The 17211-nt window shown below is 30.1% G+C and overlaps 1 protein-coding gene across 4 annotated transcripts in view; it reads right to left on the bottom strand.

The window, feature by feature from the left end:
• The window catches only part of LOC106784400 (5-hydroxytryptamine receptor 2A-like), a 110248-nt gene that overhangs the window by 7218 nt on the left and 85819 nt on the right, over nt 1-17211 (bottom strand). For all 4 annotated transcript variants that reach the window (XM_014743879.1, XM_014743878.1, XM_014743881.1 and 1 more), the window contains exons 5-6: nt 11663-11806; nt 6256-6411 (exon numbers count right to left, since the gene is read on the bottom strand). In XM_014743879.1, coding sequence (XP_014599365.1) covers nt 6256-6411; nt 11663-11806 — 300 coding nt within the window. The remainder of the gene's footprint in view (nt 1-6255; nt 6412-11662; nt 11807-17211) is intronic.

The raw sequence follows: 17211 nt of genomic DNA, 5'->3' as shown, positions 1-17211 counted from the left end.
ATATATATTTTTACAATTATGCCAGGAATTGTGACAGTTGATTAAGTCAATCAATTAGAAATATGAATATTATGATTTATTTTATATTAAAATTATTTATATTATCAAATAAATCATCAAACTAATTTGTTTAATTTCTGAACTTAGGCCACTGTCATAATTACGTGCATATGGTATAATTAAACGTATAAGAAAAAATGTTTAAATTTTGGTTCGTTAGTTATACGTTTATTGTTTAATATTATTAACTATCATTCTTCTTTTTTTCTTTCCGTGTGTGTTTATAATATTTAATTTTTTATTTTAATTTATGAACCTCCAGTTATCGTGTTAATAAAATATTTGTCACCACTCTAAATATCTGTCAAACAAATTTTGATTACATTATTTTTCAGTTCGGTAAATCGACTTTTAGGACGTAGACATTTTATTAATCGTTTTAAAAAACTTGGAGGTTAATAAAATTGGATTCCGATAAGAGCGTCGTGAAGCTGAAAAATTGGATATTTTTTCTTTTTTTCTTTTCTTAAATCAAATGATCTGTAGATGATATCGTCAGAAGATCGACGGATTAGTAACTGAGTTTGTCATAATACGAACTATCGAATATTAGTGGGGTCTGATTCGATTATTTCTCAAACTGTATTTCTTTCTCTCTCTCTCTCTCTCTCTCTCTCTCTCTTTTCGTCTGTCACTTGGATCCTCCTTGATCCTCTTCACAGTAACCGCTTAACCAAGAGCAGAGTTAAATTGGATTTTTGTTTGATGTATTCGAAATCGAGTTTAGTAGCACGTAGAACGTTCACGAGAATAGGACCCGTCTCCTACTTCTCTTCGAAACTTTCGATAAAAGTAAAAGAGAGAAAATGAGAACAGGAGAGAGAGAGAAAGAGAGAGAGAGAGAGAGGACGATAAAGCACAATATTGCTACATATGTATACGTAAATGTTCCATCATGTTTGAAATTTGTATACCATCAATTTTCATCTTATCAAATCTTCAAGCGTATACAGTTAGTTACAGGATTATTCGTAACTATTCTAAATTTGAAATAATTAATATTTGCTTGTAATGCAAGGCTTCAAAATTTTTCTAAAGAGAAACCTATTTCAGGATTATTAAACTTTCAAATTGATATCAATTTGATTGCAGAGGAACATCTTATTTGTAGAAGATTATAATTTTACTTTAATGATAAGAAGATTGGTTTCACAAGAGTATTTGCATCTACGTAAAATACAATTATTATTATTTTTATAAGTAATGTAAGAATAATCCTGTGACTTATTCTATTTTACATATTTATTTGATACACTTATATCTTTTCTTTTTTATTCATAGTTACATTCTTTTCTTCCGTCATTTCCTTCCTTCATTACGTAACGCGTGTGGAATGTAATTGCGTTCTATATAGGTTACTTACTATTTACCAATACAGAGACGCATCCCATACCATTCCTGTTTACATTTCAAATGTTCTACCTAACACGCGTGAATGAGCAAACATTGTTCTCTCTCTTTCTCTCTCTCTCTCTCTCTCTCTCTCTCTCTCTCTCTCTCTCTCTCTCTCTCTCTCGTAAATTGTAAACGTAATCAATGTACGTATATTCGAGGATTTAAGAAAAGAACACTTTCAATCATTTCTTAATAAGTATTACATTTAATAATGTATAAATTTTTGTTAAAATATTTCAAATCATATAAGTGATATTGATTTTTCTTATTTATTAACTTTAGAGCATTATGTGTGATTATTAGTATTAATTTACATTTTATTTAAATCTAGATTTATTAAAATTTACGCGTTCATTAGGAGTATCGAAAATATCGCGTGTATTTTCTAATTTGTATATATATTTTTTTTATTTTGTTTTTTTCTTTTTTGAAAGAAAAATAATCAAATTTTATTTTATTTATAAAAACGTTTGATGATTATTAATAAAATTCGGCTAACTTGACATAAATATTTCAATTTTAGCAATGCAAAATACGCGAAGGAATATTCAATCGTGTCATACTGTTGGAAAAATAATATCTCATACGTTTCTGCGTCAATTCCCAATAGAGAACAAAAAAAAAGACATAAAAAATAGACTGAAAGAGAGAGAGGGAGAGAAAAGAGAGGGTGGGGAGGGGATATCGTTTAACCCAATTTGACGATATTTCATTGGTGATAGCAGACGATTCGATCGGTGATATCACACAAATCATTCAAACTTTCCGGTACATCGCGCTTTTTCACCAGGGAAAAGACGCCCCCGCGTTAACAGACACCGCGACTTTATATCAATATTCATTATATTCCCCAAAAGAGAGAGAGAGAGAGAGAGAGAGAGAGAGAGAGAGAGAGAGAGAGAAGAGGAGAGCAATGAATATTTACGGTATGCTAAAGTGTTAATAATAAAATTTCACGTAACGAGTTAGGTGTATCGCTAACGAAAGTTTTCTACCCTCCCTCTCTTCTTCCTCCTCTTCCTAATCCTTCCATCCACATATTTTCTATTGCATTTATATCCTTATACTAAATACAAAATAGTTCAATAAATAAATAAATATGTTTAAAAAAGAAAGATTATAAAGTAAATGTAAAAATGTTATTTTAATTCTCTCCCTCTTTATTCTGCGTTTTTATTTCCATCTCTTTCATGTTATTCGTTATTTACGATAATCTTTTTCTTCTTATCAGAGTGTACGAATGTTGCACAAATTTAAGGAATCACATTATTTAACCTTTAACTTTACCGTGAAAATTGACAACGAATATCGTTTTTTTTCTTTACGTTCCCGTCAAAGTGAATACTTTAAAAAAAGAAATAAAGAAAAGAGGAAGAAAGAAGGAGGGGTGAAAAAAAGTTATAGGTTCGTAATAGAAGAGAACATGGTTAACAAGTTCGATATCCTTTCAATTAGAGCAGGGATAAGCTTTATAGAGGCTGTAAACGAGTGAGAGGAAGCAAACCTACGTAACACTTCATAAGCTTATTAAAGGATAGATTTTAATGCGAGGAACTTTATCTCTTACTTCGTTAAACTTATAGAGCCAACCAAAAGAGAGAGAGAGAGAGAGATAAAGTACTTAGATAATACCTAATCCGGATATTTCTCTCTCATTCTATATGTTCTTTATTATCTCTTATCTTTATCTTTATCTCAATCTCTCTTTCTCTCTGAGGGGATTTTTCTTTTTCTTCTTTTTTTTTTTTTTTTGGTTCTCTTCCACTTCATATACTCAACAACTGGGGGTAGAAAATTCCTGTTAAAGTCTTGGATTTCTACTTAAGGGACACACCCAACTTTGTGGACGAGAGGATAGATTCTAATAGCTAACTCGCATGAATAATTCAGCTTTAAGGATTGCTTGAAACTTTAAAGCTCTGCTTCTCCTTGAATACACAATACTACTGAAATATATATACACACATATATGTGTTTTTGTAGATATGCGTGTTTGTGTGTATTCTTCAATCGGATTAAGTATCTATGGTACAGTGACTATACTTCCATTACAATTCAGTGATCTACACGTATATTGTGGGGGAGTTAAGTATTCGTACGAGGTTAGAATGTTTTGTATTATCATACTCCCACTGTACGCATACTTAAATCCTCTAATGTTCATATAAATGTTGTCACTTCAACAGAAAAGATAAAATTCATCAATTTGGGATTGGAAATATAAACAAAATCTTCTTTGATTTACTATTAAAAAAACGAACAACCTAACAACCTAATATAAATTATTTTCATATATTTTTGGTACTTTTATTCATCAAACATATATTTAAAAATAAGAAAAACTTGTTGACAGTCCAGATAAATATTCTGTAAAAAAAGATGTAAAAGAAATAGAAATTTGCTGTAAATAAGGGCCCGTTTGAATTGTTTTAGCGATACGGGACTGGATTGTCGTGATGCATTGTGATCATCGCCTTCTTTTATACTCTTATATTTTTCTTTTTTGTTAGTCGAGTTGTGTCCGAGCCCAACGGTGTAGTAAAAACGTTACAAATAAATATTATATTTCTACATTGATAAAAGTATTTTGGTTTTTTCTTTTCTGTCGATCTATTCTCGAATGATGTCATCGTTGTTATACGATAACAACATTTTCGTAAACATTTAAATAGTTTTTTCATCATCTTTATTTTGAACGTTATTGTATACGATTTTTAATTCTATCGTTGCATCGAGGAATAGAAAGAGATAGATAGGGATGGAGATAGAGAGTGAGGAAGGGAGAGAGAGAGAAACATCAAGAGATAGGAGTTCCGGTGGTTCGTGAAAGTTATGGACGCTAACGAATGCCGTTTGTCTGCTCTACTACCAGATATGGAGGGCTTCTATCCACTTTACCAACCTGTCCAACCCTCCTCCACCTCCCCTTTCTTCGCATCCCTCGACACCCTAGTAAACTGTCCAATCCTTTGCTTATTCAACGCAAACCATTCGTCGATCCGAGTAGCAGCGAGTTTTCAAACCGGCTCAACTTCGTTTCGTAATATATCTCTAACATAAGTATGAAGTCCAGTTGTATATACCAGTATTTCTGTTTATTTCCATTACAGAGTTAAACTTCTTCTATGTTTCCAGTGCGTAACGAAATATTCAAGTAAATACCGTTAGATGTATAACTTTTTTCCTGCTTTTTTCTTTTTTTTTCTTTTCTTTTTTTTCCCTATTGATTTATTTTATTTCTATTTTTTTGCTATGTCGCAATATTTTGAAAATTAGAAACGTTAAACGATCAAACAAATTTGTTTCTTTTGTGAATCAAATGTTGTACTCGTGTATCGCGTATGTAGATTATCTTTAACTACTTATTTTAATCTGTTTAAGTTTACTTACAGAGTGTTTCAGAAGGTATAATAAATAAATGAGTGGATACGTATATCTATAAGTATTAAAAGCTCATTTAAAAATATAAAACAAAGGAACCCAATTTTTTCAAACGGTATTACTGTATATAATAAAATAACATTTATTTTAAATAAATAATTATTATTGACTATGAAATAAGAATTAATTTTATGACGAAAACGCGAAATAAGATAAACGAGTGGAACTTTAAGGTTACGCATTACTATGAAAGATAAACGAAGATGAAAATTTTCGACTTTTGCTAATAGCCGACGCGTTCAAATATTTCGAGCTGAGCAAGATCAATCCGAAAAAGTGGGACGCGCAAAAAGTTGATCACTTTTCGTTTGGATGAGGGAAGAGGAGAAGGAGGAAGAGGAGAAAAAAATGTGACAGGGAAAGAGAGAGGGAGAGAGGATTCTTAATCCTCCATAATAAAGGGGACAAATCCCAATGCATAATAATCGCAAGAGATATTGGGTGATAGATGAATTGAACTTTTCCATTTCGTGAAACGTATCCAATTTTTTTACCCCATGCATTGTTGTGTTTCATATTCTCGATGAAATATCAAAAAAAAAAAAGAAAAAACAAAACTATACTATAAATCTGTTGCTGAGTGCACATGCACTTGCACATTTTGTTCGATCATAGAATAATTTTAATTGAAATATTTTAAAGCAAAGATTATCGTGTGAAATTAAATTATTGTAGAAAAAAAACACACATATTGTTCGTTGCATATTTTACAGCTGAAAAAAAATAATGAAAGAATAAAAATCACATTGAATTTATTTTGATGAAACATTTTAAAAGTTGGAATATAGAATAATATTAATAATAGATTATGGAATAGTCAAAGTAATTAATTTTAATGCAGAAATTCTCGAGACGAATATACTATGTTTCGAAGTTTGCAATGTGACCTAGATATTTTCGTGACACCCAGTATATGTATATCCTTTAGAGATATACCGCCGAGAATTTCGTTGAGATATAATTCTCATTATCGAATTTTGCGGATAATTCATATAAGCTGTCTTTCTTTTTCCCTCACCTCCCATCCCTTTTTTCCTCTTTCACTTACACAAACGTAAAAATTCGAGTTAGGTCGAACACCTACGTGATGTTCATTCTTTTTCTCTCTCCCTTACTCTCTTCTTCTCATTAAGTTTCGAATCGTGCCATTTCTCTTAACTTTTTCCCCTAATCGATGAACGAACGAGCTAGACAACGATTTATCGGTTATAATTCTATTGGAAAAAAAGTTTATTGAAAAATGTAAGTCTTTTAGATGTTTCTAAAATAATTTAAACTTAATATTAAATCGAAATTAATGGAATATTCATTGTTTATAGTCTTTTAATTACTAGTAACATTATGAGTAATAGGACCCACCTGATACGTTGGATCTTGCGATACGATACATTCACCATCAGCTATGCGTTGTAAATAATCTGGATCTTTCAAACCAAATTGGGGTGCCAATGAAATTCCCAATGATACAACCCAAACCAATACGATCAGGATAGCAATCTTCTTTGGATTCCTTGCCTAAAAACAATTAATAATAAATCTGTTAATTGTTGAATATTTTGTCTGTTGATATTTTATTGGAGAAAAATATTTTATATCAACGAAAAGAGAGAGAAGGTTCAACAAAAGATAAACAATGATTATTATAATGTAATTTGAAGATATGAACGAAATTTTCTTCAACTTTTCGATATTTCATGTGTGTACGTTGAATTGAAAACTTTGAAAATTCATAGAAGATTAGATAGAGACTCTAAACTCTGAACTTCTAATAAAATGCCAACAAACCGGAGAGTATTTACTCGATAATCGAATATATTAGCCGAAGGTTCGTTCGATCTAACGCATAGGAACCCTCCGACGAGTTTAACATCAGCTCCAAAGCCTATCTGGCTACGGATCGGATCTACTCCCATTATAATTACAACGATGCGAAACACTATAACGCCCGAAGCTCACGAATATTTCCTAGGTATAGATAGATGACGTACCTAATTCGAGCTTCAAACTTATGCGAAAGTCTATTATCGATTTTGATGATGTATAATAGCGCTAATAATTATAACAATCGTTCTAATTATTAACGCGTACCCCGAATAATATAAATATTTATAATTATATAAAGTAGTTATTCTTTTTCCTTAATCAACAAATCAATTAATTATTAATCATGTATTTTAAGTTACGTCGATCTATTTGATTGTATAGAAAATAATTTCGTTAGTCTCGTTTACTGATAAAAATCGGTTGACATTGTTACAACAGACATTTTAGAAATAATTCAGAACTATCTTGCGTTTTGATTTGTTTAAGTAATTTATTTTTAATATCGTATCATAAATGAAAGGTCAAATACTTTCTAAAAAATTTCATTATTTGGTGTTCACTATTTTGATGTTTAACTTATTCGAGATTATATTATCTTTACCTCTAATCGTGAATAATTTGAAGAGAAAGATCTGATGTTTCTCCTTTTTCTGTTTTTTCATTTTCTTTTTTATTTTTTGAAAGATTTACCTTAAGCCAGTGCATTTAGGTTATCGTTTGTATATCTTGGTTTCGTTGTAAATCAAAATACTACAGTGTTTCGCCACACTCGTATTATGAATAAACTTGGTAATAACATTTTATCTAAAGAACATTTTTCTCGAAAATATTTTGATGCCGACATATGTCACCCAAGAACTGGGGGAGAAAAAGATAAAGATGGAGAGAAAGATGCTTGTATACATAAAAAAACGTGCTTCGCAAAGCTAATAAAATCTTAACATTTTGAAACGTTATTAAGAACTTATTCAAGAACTTATAAACTGTGTGTGTGTGTGTGTGTGTGTGAAAATAAATATTCGATCCAATTAATTGTAAATTGCAAAATAAAAATTTATAACAACTATATCGTTCAAATATTTAATCAATTTATTGAAAAAAAAAGTAATTAAAAAATTTGAAAAAACAATATTTTACTTTGACCACTTGAAAAGTTCACGATATTTTTAAAGAGAAAATAGATTGTATTTTTTAAGTAAAATATATGGCTCAATATTTTTTCAAACGATTCTTTATAAATTGTTTAGATGGATAGATAAAATTTCGTATAAAAATATCGTATATCCGAATAATTTTTGTAAAACTTTTGACGTAATGGTGCGTCAACGTCGTTGACGTAACATAAAAAATAATATGATGAAATTTGGTTAACTTCAAATGACAATGCGGAGAGATAGGAATAGAAGGAGAGAAATATAAACGTTTAATTAGGAAAAAGGGAAGGATTGTCGTTGGGTATTAAACATTTCGCACGTGGGTGAACTATTTTACAATGGGAGATTCCATTTAATTCGTCCCTTTCTACGTCTCCGCTAATATATTTTCCTTCCGATCAAAGCGATAATTCCACGGGCTCACGAAGAGAAGCAATTAGGGGCGAGTAATTGCGGTCTAGGTAGCGATTCTGGTACACATTCTCTCTCTTTCTCTCTCTCTCTCTCTCTCTCTCTCTCTCTCCCTTTTCTTTTTTTCCCTCGTATTTTTTCCTCTCCCTTTACATATGTATATCACACCTACACATTCATATATTTCAATATTATAGCTAGTCTCCAAGGGTCTCTCCAACAATTCAATGGAAGAAGGATGCATTCTGTGCAATCTCGAATACTTGCAGGCACGCACCAGCTGTGATCGTAATTCCGATATATACTGCCTTCACCTTTATTGCACTTTCATTTATTCCGACTAATCGTTCTAGACTTTTTTACATTCGTTTATTACGTTCCTCCTTTTACACGTGATAAAATTGTTCAGACATATTTTCTTTTTTTTCTTTTCTTCTTTTTTATATTTTATTATATTTATTTTTTTTTTTAATTATTTAAGAAACATTTATTTAGAATTTTATTCAATTTCATCTTTTAACATATTATATTTCTAATACGTGCCATGTTCCAACGATTTTATTAAGATTTTACTTTTTATTATACAATTTAATTCGGTGTATTTATCAATAATTTAATTTTTGTCTTCGCTATTATAACATTTACGGTATATTTAATTTTTTAATATTTCGATGGAGAATAGAAATTGATGATTTTTTTATTTCGTTACAAATTTTGTTCTTTTTGAAAGAATGACACTAACGTAAGTGTATCTAACAGATATAAGTCAGTATGTGTTAGATACTTTAAAGAAACTACGATAGAAATGAAAAAAGATAAAATAGGTGCAGCGTGTGAAACGATCGATCGAAGTGCTAAATCATCAATTGCTTCGAAAAAGAGAGAAAGATAAAGAAAAGGAAGAAACTTTCTTATCTTCTGTGCAAGTATGTATTTACTACGTAAGCGCTTCTTCGTATAGACATATATAGATACACATACATGTAAAAGACTAAATTTCTTACGAATGTAATTTTCTCATAATACGAACTCGCCTGTAGAAAGTGGTGGCTTTTCTCATACGTATTCGTTTCTCCTTCCAAAGACTACCCTTTTGAGAAACTTTTAGAAAGAAAGAGAGAGAGAGAGAGAGAGAGAGAGAGAGAGAGAGAGAGAGAAAAAGAAAGATAAAATAACTCCTGACAACGTGAAAGAGAGCGAGAAAGAGAGAGAATCCTTGTACGTATCACGTAGACCGAAAAGTTTGGCATTCTCTGCACAACTACATACAATACGATAATCCAAAATGAGAGTCTCTCTACCTTTCTAGTTTTATAACATATAGGTAATACGGACCTTTAGAAACCTATTTGGTAAGGATTGTTTCTCTCTCTTTATTTCTCTCTCTCTTTATTTTACGTTTAATTTATGCTTTTACTTTTCATATTTGTAGATATCATACTGTTTTTGATTTACCTTTGATTTACATTTTTCTATCAATTATAATTAATCGTATTTTTATAGAGATATTTTTATATAATTCTGTTTTTATTTATTTATTTTTATTTAAATATATACAAAAAATGTTAGATTTATTGATAGATTAATGAAATTGATCGTACATGTTGATTAAAATCGTTTTTATTGTTCTATAAACGTGTGTTTTCCGTGACAAGAAATTTATCATAAAATGAAGATAAATATTAATGTTCTCTTTTTCTTTCATTTCTTCGGAATAAGTTCAATAGCAGGAGAGATTCTAATTGGAAAATTATGCAGAATTACTAGAATACGTCACGCGAATCGACGAAAAGTACCTACCTACGGTAATAAATTAATCGTTTACCGAGTTATAACGAGAATAACCGACGGAAAAGTGCAACTTAGCGTTCGAGTTCTCAACGAACGATAAAACTTTTTATTTGTCTGGTTTTACCTGAAACAAAAATATTCAGTGCCTTGAAATTAATTACCTCGGTGATGTCATTACGTCTACAAACTATCATTTACAGATACATTTTTAGAAAACAAAACAATTACAAAAAAAAAAATAAGAAACGAACAATATTAAGTCATCGTATAAAAAAAGAAAGAAATTTTTCAACTTATAAATCTCTTTCGAAGAAAGAAAAGATTAGGTTATTAATGAGAGAGACAAAAATATTCATTTGATTGACTTCTTTGGAATCCTCTCAATACGTTTTGGTTTTTCTTTTTTTTTTTTATTTTGTTTTATTTTTATTTTTTGTTTTATTACCCCATTGAAGGTGGTTCTATGTTGCACGTAGATGTATGTCGCTCTCTATCTAATTGGACCAGTCCCGGTCTGACGGCCGCGTTAAGGAGGAAAGCTTTTAAAACCTTCGATCGTACCTACGTTCGTGCTATGGACCCACTTCTAGGAGCTCTCTCAAGGTTCATCCGATTAGTTGAAGGGAATGGTACGAAACGTTGGCGTTGGGAAGGTACAAAAAAACAAACCCCAAACGGTAGAATGAGCGAATGAATGAATGAATGAACTAAAAAAAACTAACCAAAAAAACAAGGGAACGAAAGAGAGAGAGAGAGAGAGAGAGAAAATAAAGAATAGAAAAGAAGAAATGTTCGCGTGAAACGAAACCTTTCCTAATTGGATCGATTCTCTTAATCTATTTCTATTATTGGCTCTTCTAATCTAATGCATTAATGCGCACATTCATATGCACTTGCCTTTATGTAAATATTTATTTAATCGATATTATTTGCACGTATGTATAGAGAAAAAAAAGTAACGACAAAAAAAAATAGAATAGGGATATAAAAAAGAAATATTTATGTAAACCGAAACCTCTCGATCTATTTTTATGCTTGGCCCTTCTAATCTAAAAACATTGATTATTGATAAACTAATACATAAGTGTTCCTATTCGTCTAACTGTCTACATGCATAGGAACAAAAATAAATAAAAATAGAATCGTACGAAACATAACCTTTCTAACTGGATGAGTTTTCTCGATCTATTTCTATGTTTAATCCTATCGTTATTAGCGACCCATATACGGTTCGTTTATGCAAAGGCCTTACCGATTTTACCGATCTTATCGATTTATGTAGAAGTCCTACCATGGGACGAAACCAAACCATTTCCAATTGGATTAATTTTTTTCTATATATTTATATCTACGTTTAATCTTTCTAATTAAATGCATATATGCACACAAGGGTATATATATATATATATATACTTGTTTTCGTATGAATGACAACTACATTGACGTATTAATACAAATGTATGCATATGGAAATATGGATTTAAGAGAAAGATAGCGTTGAGAGCGAATTTAACAATGTTATTGTACTATTCCTTTTCCAAAAACTTCCGTCACACTCTCGTTAAACCACAAGCGTATCAATTAACCTGTATATAATTGAGATCGGTGACAGCCCAATATCTGTCGACCGCGATAGCCACCAGATGCAATATCGATGCCGTACAGCAAAGTACGTCGCTGCTGGTCCACATGTCGCAGAGTTCCGGCCCAAGAGACCATCTCGAGTTTATCTGTAATAAACATAATTATCTGTCATTAACCTAGTAGCTTCTATACTTCCCTTATTACTGGAATGTTATTAAATACGCCTATCATTCATGTAACTAACCAACCTTACACAAGCACACATGTATCTATTTATGTACATTGCCAATTTAAACCATTGAAATCAGAGAAATAGGATACTTTTAATATCGGAATTAATAAGGAACCATAATTCTTTATGTTAAATAAAAGAATTTTTCTTATAGTAGAATGTTAGTAGTTAAACACTTATAAGTAGTATGTTTTATTTTTAAGGATAGTCTGACATATTCTAAATATTCTGGACAATTAGTTTTTCGAATGTTTCTTAATATTTTTTCATATTTTTTTGTAAAAGTTGCCAAAAATCTACCAGTAGGAAAGTTTAATCTGATTATTGTCCTTAACTGAGTGTATGAACTATGCAAGAGTATTAGGGATGTAAGAAAAAGGTGTAATCAGCCATTGAATCAAACTTTTAGCAGATAGTGTATGTATATATGCATGTATGTATGTTTAAATATATATATGTATGAATGTATGTATGTATGTATGTATCATCAGTCTAATGTATTAGGTTCCTTCTCGATGAACGATCTTACTAATATGTGTAGTATATATGTATTATGTATACATATAAGTAGATAGAAATGGAGGAAACAGATCGATAAGTGTTATCGACATTCTATCACGAATATGTCTTCGTTATCTATTAAGCATTCTAATGTATGGATCTGTATTGTATAGTGGTCATTTGCGAAACGAATTATATATCAAAACTGACTATTTCTTATTCCTCATACATTTCAAATAATAATTATCTTTACGACTACTTTTCTTTATTGTCTATTTTTTTACACACTCTAAGTAAACTGTCATCTTTATTTTATGGCCAGCAAGGCAACACAGGCACTTTAATTAACGGAACTTTTCTGTTTGGGGAGAAAACTTATGTGTTTGGAATGTGGATGTGAATGTGTATATGTGCGTACATATGGTTGACCACATATACTTGTTGTAGAGAAGAAAAATGAAAGGCTAGTATATAACTTGTACTCGCTTTTATATATGTATTTATATGTGTATGTACGTGAATGCGCGCGTACGTGTATGTATGTAATATATATTTCTAACTCATTCGTCGAATAAAGCGACTGTTCTCATTCGAACAAAAGTTATATTTACTTAGATAAGGTAGTAAACACGTGGTTTCGTTTTACCGAGGTAAAAAGAAAAAGAACTATCCTCTGTCTCTGACGTACTGAAATTAATCTCAAGTTTTGATTAATATACTTAGGTATATAATCGCGTACATATATAAATATGTATATGTATTATATGTAGGTGAAAATGGCTGGTAGTAATATTTATTTCGTTGAAATAGGGGAGGAAAGATTTATTTGATACATGTATAATTTTATTTTTTAATAAGATAATCTAATTTCAAAAATAATTGTGTATTTAACTGCAAAGTACGTTCACAGTTGACTAATATTTTTGTATTTGTTGAGTCTCTTAAAAAAATAATATATCAAAATCAAATTTTTAATGTGCCCTATATTTTTAGATATTGAAGCATTATTTTCTTAGAAAATATTTTGATATTTGTGTGTAACGTGAAAGTAAAGATAATGTTTCTGAGGATGATGAAAGAAGAATTCTTTCGTATTGTATAAGAAACGAATAGTATTAAAAATAGAGTTCAGAGTAGAAATGGAAAATACGAGAGAAAGAGGAAACGAATGAAATGTATGTATTTTGTAAAATATGACTGGTCTAGTAGCAGTATGCGAAAAAGTATAAATATTTTCAGAAATGCTGAAACTCGAAATATAAGTGACGTGGATAGAACGAGTTGCAAAAATTTCGAATGTTTGAAGATTTTTACAATTTACAAGAGAGAAAGAAAAAGAGAGAGAGAGAGAGAGAGAGAGAGAGAGAGAGAGAGAGAGAAAGAGAGAGAGAGAGAGAGATAGAGAGAAAATATTTTCTTTATAAATAAAATATAAAATTATATAAAACGTAAAAGTAAAAAGAGAGTTTTAATATGATGGAAAAAGAAAGTNAGAGAGAGAGAGAGAGAGAGAGAGAGAGAGAGAGAGAGAGAAAGAGAGAGAGAGAGAGAGATAGAGAGAAAATATTTTCTTTATCCAGCGAAATTCGATGAAATATATATAAACGGACTACAAAATTTATCTCTCAAATATTTTTCTAATAATATACAAACGATTAGAAAAAAAAATATTAAAATAAAAAAAGGAAAAGAAAAAGCAAATAATTTTCGAATGAATCAAAATGATATTATCGATTATTGTCGATTATTTAGAATATACAAAATATTTCGAAATTGATTAGCTTTCCACAGAAATGATGGGATTATTGTTCAAAGCTTTGGTGTTGTTAGAGTGGTCATCGTGCGACGAATCATTTCGATTACTTAACAATATGTTAAAACGTATGTCGATTAAATTCAAATCGAACGAGTTCAACCAATATCTGTTATTTTAATTTAATGACTAATTATCTTTACGACATATATACACGTATACGTATACACACATGTATATATATACACACATATACATATATATACACATATGTATTTAGAAGATAATTCTCATTATAAACTATCGATGAAATTTCACGATAAAATATTCATTTTCTCAGGAGAATCGATATCAGATTATTGGTAAACTAAACTATGAAAGTACACTAGAATAGTAAAAGAGTGAAAGAGTGGGAAAAAGAGAGAGAGAGAGAGAGAGAGAGAGAGGAGGAAGGAGGGGGCAGATAGATCGCTGAAGGATGAGAGAGAATATTCTCCAAAGTACTCTTCTCTCTTCAGTTGAAACTCTAGCGTTTACCTTCTTATAGAGCTTCTTGTTTACTTTTTTCTTATCATTTCTGAACATATGTACACATGTACATTTGAATGTGTGTGTGTGACGGTAAAACAGTACTTACGGTATAGATATAGAGATACTACATACTTCGTACCTATGTTTCGAAATTATTCAATAGGTATATCTATAACTTCGATAATTAAAAAAGATCGTAAAAGATATTTAAATAAAGAAAAAGAGAAGGAAAAAGAATTGTGCTTATAGATGTCATTTGGATAAATCATTCAAATAATACGAATAAATTAACTTTATAAATTTATGTTCGATAATTAAAAAAAATCACAAAAGAAAGATAAAATTACAAGTATTCTTAACAAATAATAAATTATTCAAATAGTGCAAACGGTTGAATGGACATTTCAGCTTTTTTGATAATCAAAAAATATTTCAAAAAGGAAAGTTTGTGAAAGAAAATATTAAAATTTATAATTCGACGATAAAAAGGAATAAATTATTGAAACAATACTTTTTATTTGTCGTTAATTTATAAAGAGGGGGAGGGGAAGGAGGAGAGAGAAAGGTAATGGTAAAATTTTCAAGCTGATACGAGTAAAAACATGGAAATTGTTGTTGTTCGCAGTCAATACAATTTCTTCAGTATGTTTATGACCATACGACAGGAAAAACCATTTTTTCATCGTTCGCAACATTGTTCGTCCCTTCAGCCAGTCATTTAAGCTCGGGTCACCAAAAACATTCTTTTCGATGTCCGGCTCATCTATCGTGTAGATTTATGTGTTCAGCTTACCACGGCTGTTGTTTCCAGGATTGGTTTTATTATACCAACCCTCCCATCCTCCTACCCCCTTTTACTCTCATATTCTCTTTCTCTTTTTTCCTCCTACCATTCTATATGCTATACTACGATTTTCTTATTCGGTTCAACGAATGTACGTTTTTCAGAGCAACAAACGTGCGGAAATCTAAGTAACAGAATCATAACGGTTAACCTCAAACTATATAAGGATCAATTTATATTTTAGGTTTCATCGTAACAAACCCAGTCATGCTTTATTTTTATTCACTTGGTTATTCTTATGAGAAATTCTTTAACAAATGTTCAAAATTTTCTTTCTTTTTTAATGTTTGTACTTATTGTCGGCTAGTGGATGCCTTTGTGGTCACGCGTATGTTACTTTTTTTTTTTTGATAATTATTCTGAATTATTAGTTGGTCACTGTTTGAAATCAATTTCATATTTAATTTCATAATTTCAATATTGTTTTTTTTTTTTTAATAGAATGTCTACAATTGTTGAAGCATTTTTGTTAAAGCACAATTATACAAGTGACGAACGATTAGATGAGAAATTACGAATTAAGGAAAGAACATATTTTTTAGTTTTCGGTTTACAGTTATGCTTCGATCAAACTAGAAAAATTGTATTAACAAATAATTGATTTTTTTTTGTTATATAATTGATATAACATTCATATTCTATATAAATTAAAATAAAATAATTTAATGTATTATACTTCAAATATTTATTTGAATATTTATTAAAAATTTTGATCTTAATTTCAAATAAAAATATTCAGAATATTGAATATTATTTCAGATAATTATTAAAATTTTTTCTTAATCTTGATGAAAAAGATTACAAAGAAGTAGACTTATGTTAGTTAGAGTTACGCAGACGTTATAAACGTCGAAGTTGTTTTAATTTACGGATGCACTTTACAATTAGTCGTCGAACCGGTTAAATGTTTCTGTCTCGACGTTTGTTTCGATTTACTGGTAGAATCAACTTCATCACGAGTAACATCAAAAGCCGACAGTACGGCATCTCTCTTTTACTCGTTTCTCGTATCCAAAAGTGTTCGTAGTCATGGTCGAATGAGTTTGACAAACAGAGTGATAAAAGAAATGTTTAAATAAATAAATTAACTATTAGTTTACAATGTTATTGGTATTATCGAACGTACATACATACGTTTTATCGAAAATCATTTAATAAAAGTAAAAAATTTATTTTACGAATTAAAAAATCTATTAATTAATCCTGTTCAATAGGGATATAAAAGCATGGATTATAAAAAATAAATTAATAAGAGTAAATATTTATTAACAAATATTGAAACGACGGATAATTAACAAATAATAAATGCTATAGTAAGAAAGAGAGAAAGAGAAATAGAATGAATGTTCATGCACATATAACAGAATTACATTCTGCGAATGGTGAAGCAAAATACAAAGAGTACATAAATATAAGTACACATTATAGCACTCTAACGTTAACAATGGAAAACGTAATTAATTAAGTAGAAATAACGGACAATATGGATGACGAATAAACGTACGAAAACAACCGGCTGATAGGGTACATTATAATAAAGCTGAAAGTAATGCAAAGAAAATTAGAAAATGAAAGAGAAAGAGAGCTAGAAAATTTCTTTGATGGATTTGATTTATTTTTTTCCTTGTTAAACGTAAAGAGAAATAGAGAGACAGAGAGAGAGAGAGAGAGAGAGAGAGAGAGAGAGAGA

The sequence above is a fragment of the Polistes canadensis genome, unplaced genomic scaffold (assembly GCF_001313835.1).
Source record: "Polistes canadensis isolate GaletaPanama2010 unplaced genomic scaffold, ASM131383v1 scaffold_34, whole genome shotgun sequence".
NCBI classification, from domain to species: Eukaryota; Metazoa; Arthropoda; class Insecta; order Hymenoptera; family Vespidae; genus Polistes; species Polistes canadensis.
Note: the sequence above shows the minus strand (reverse complement) of the source record. Positions and strands in the feature narration are given on the sequence as shown.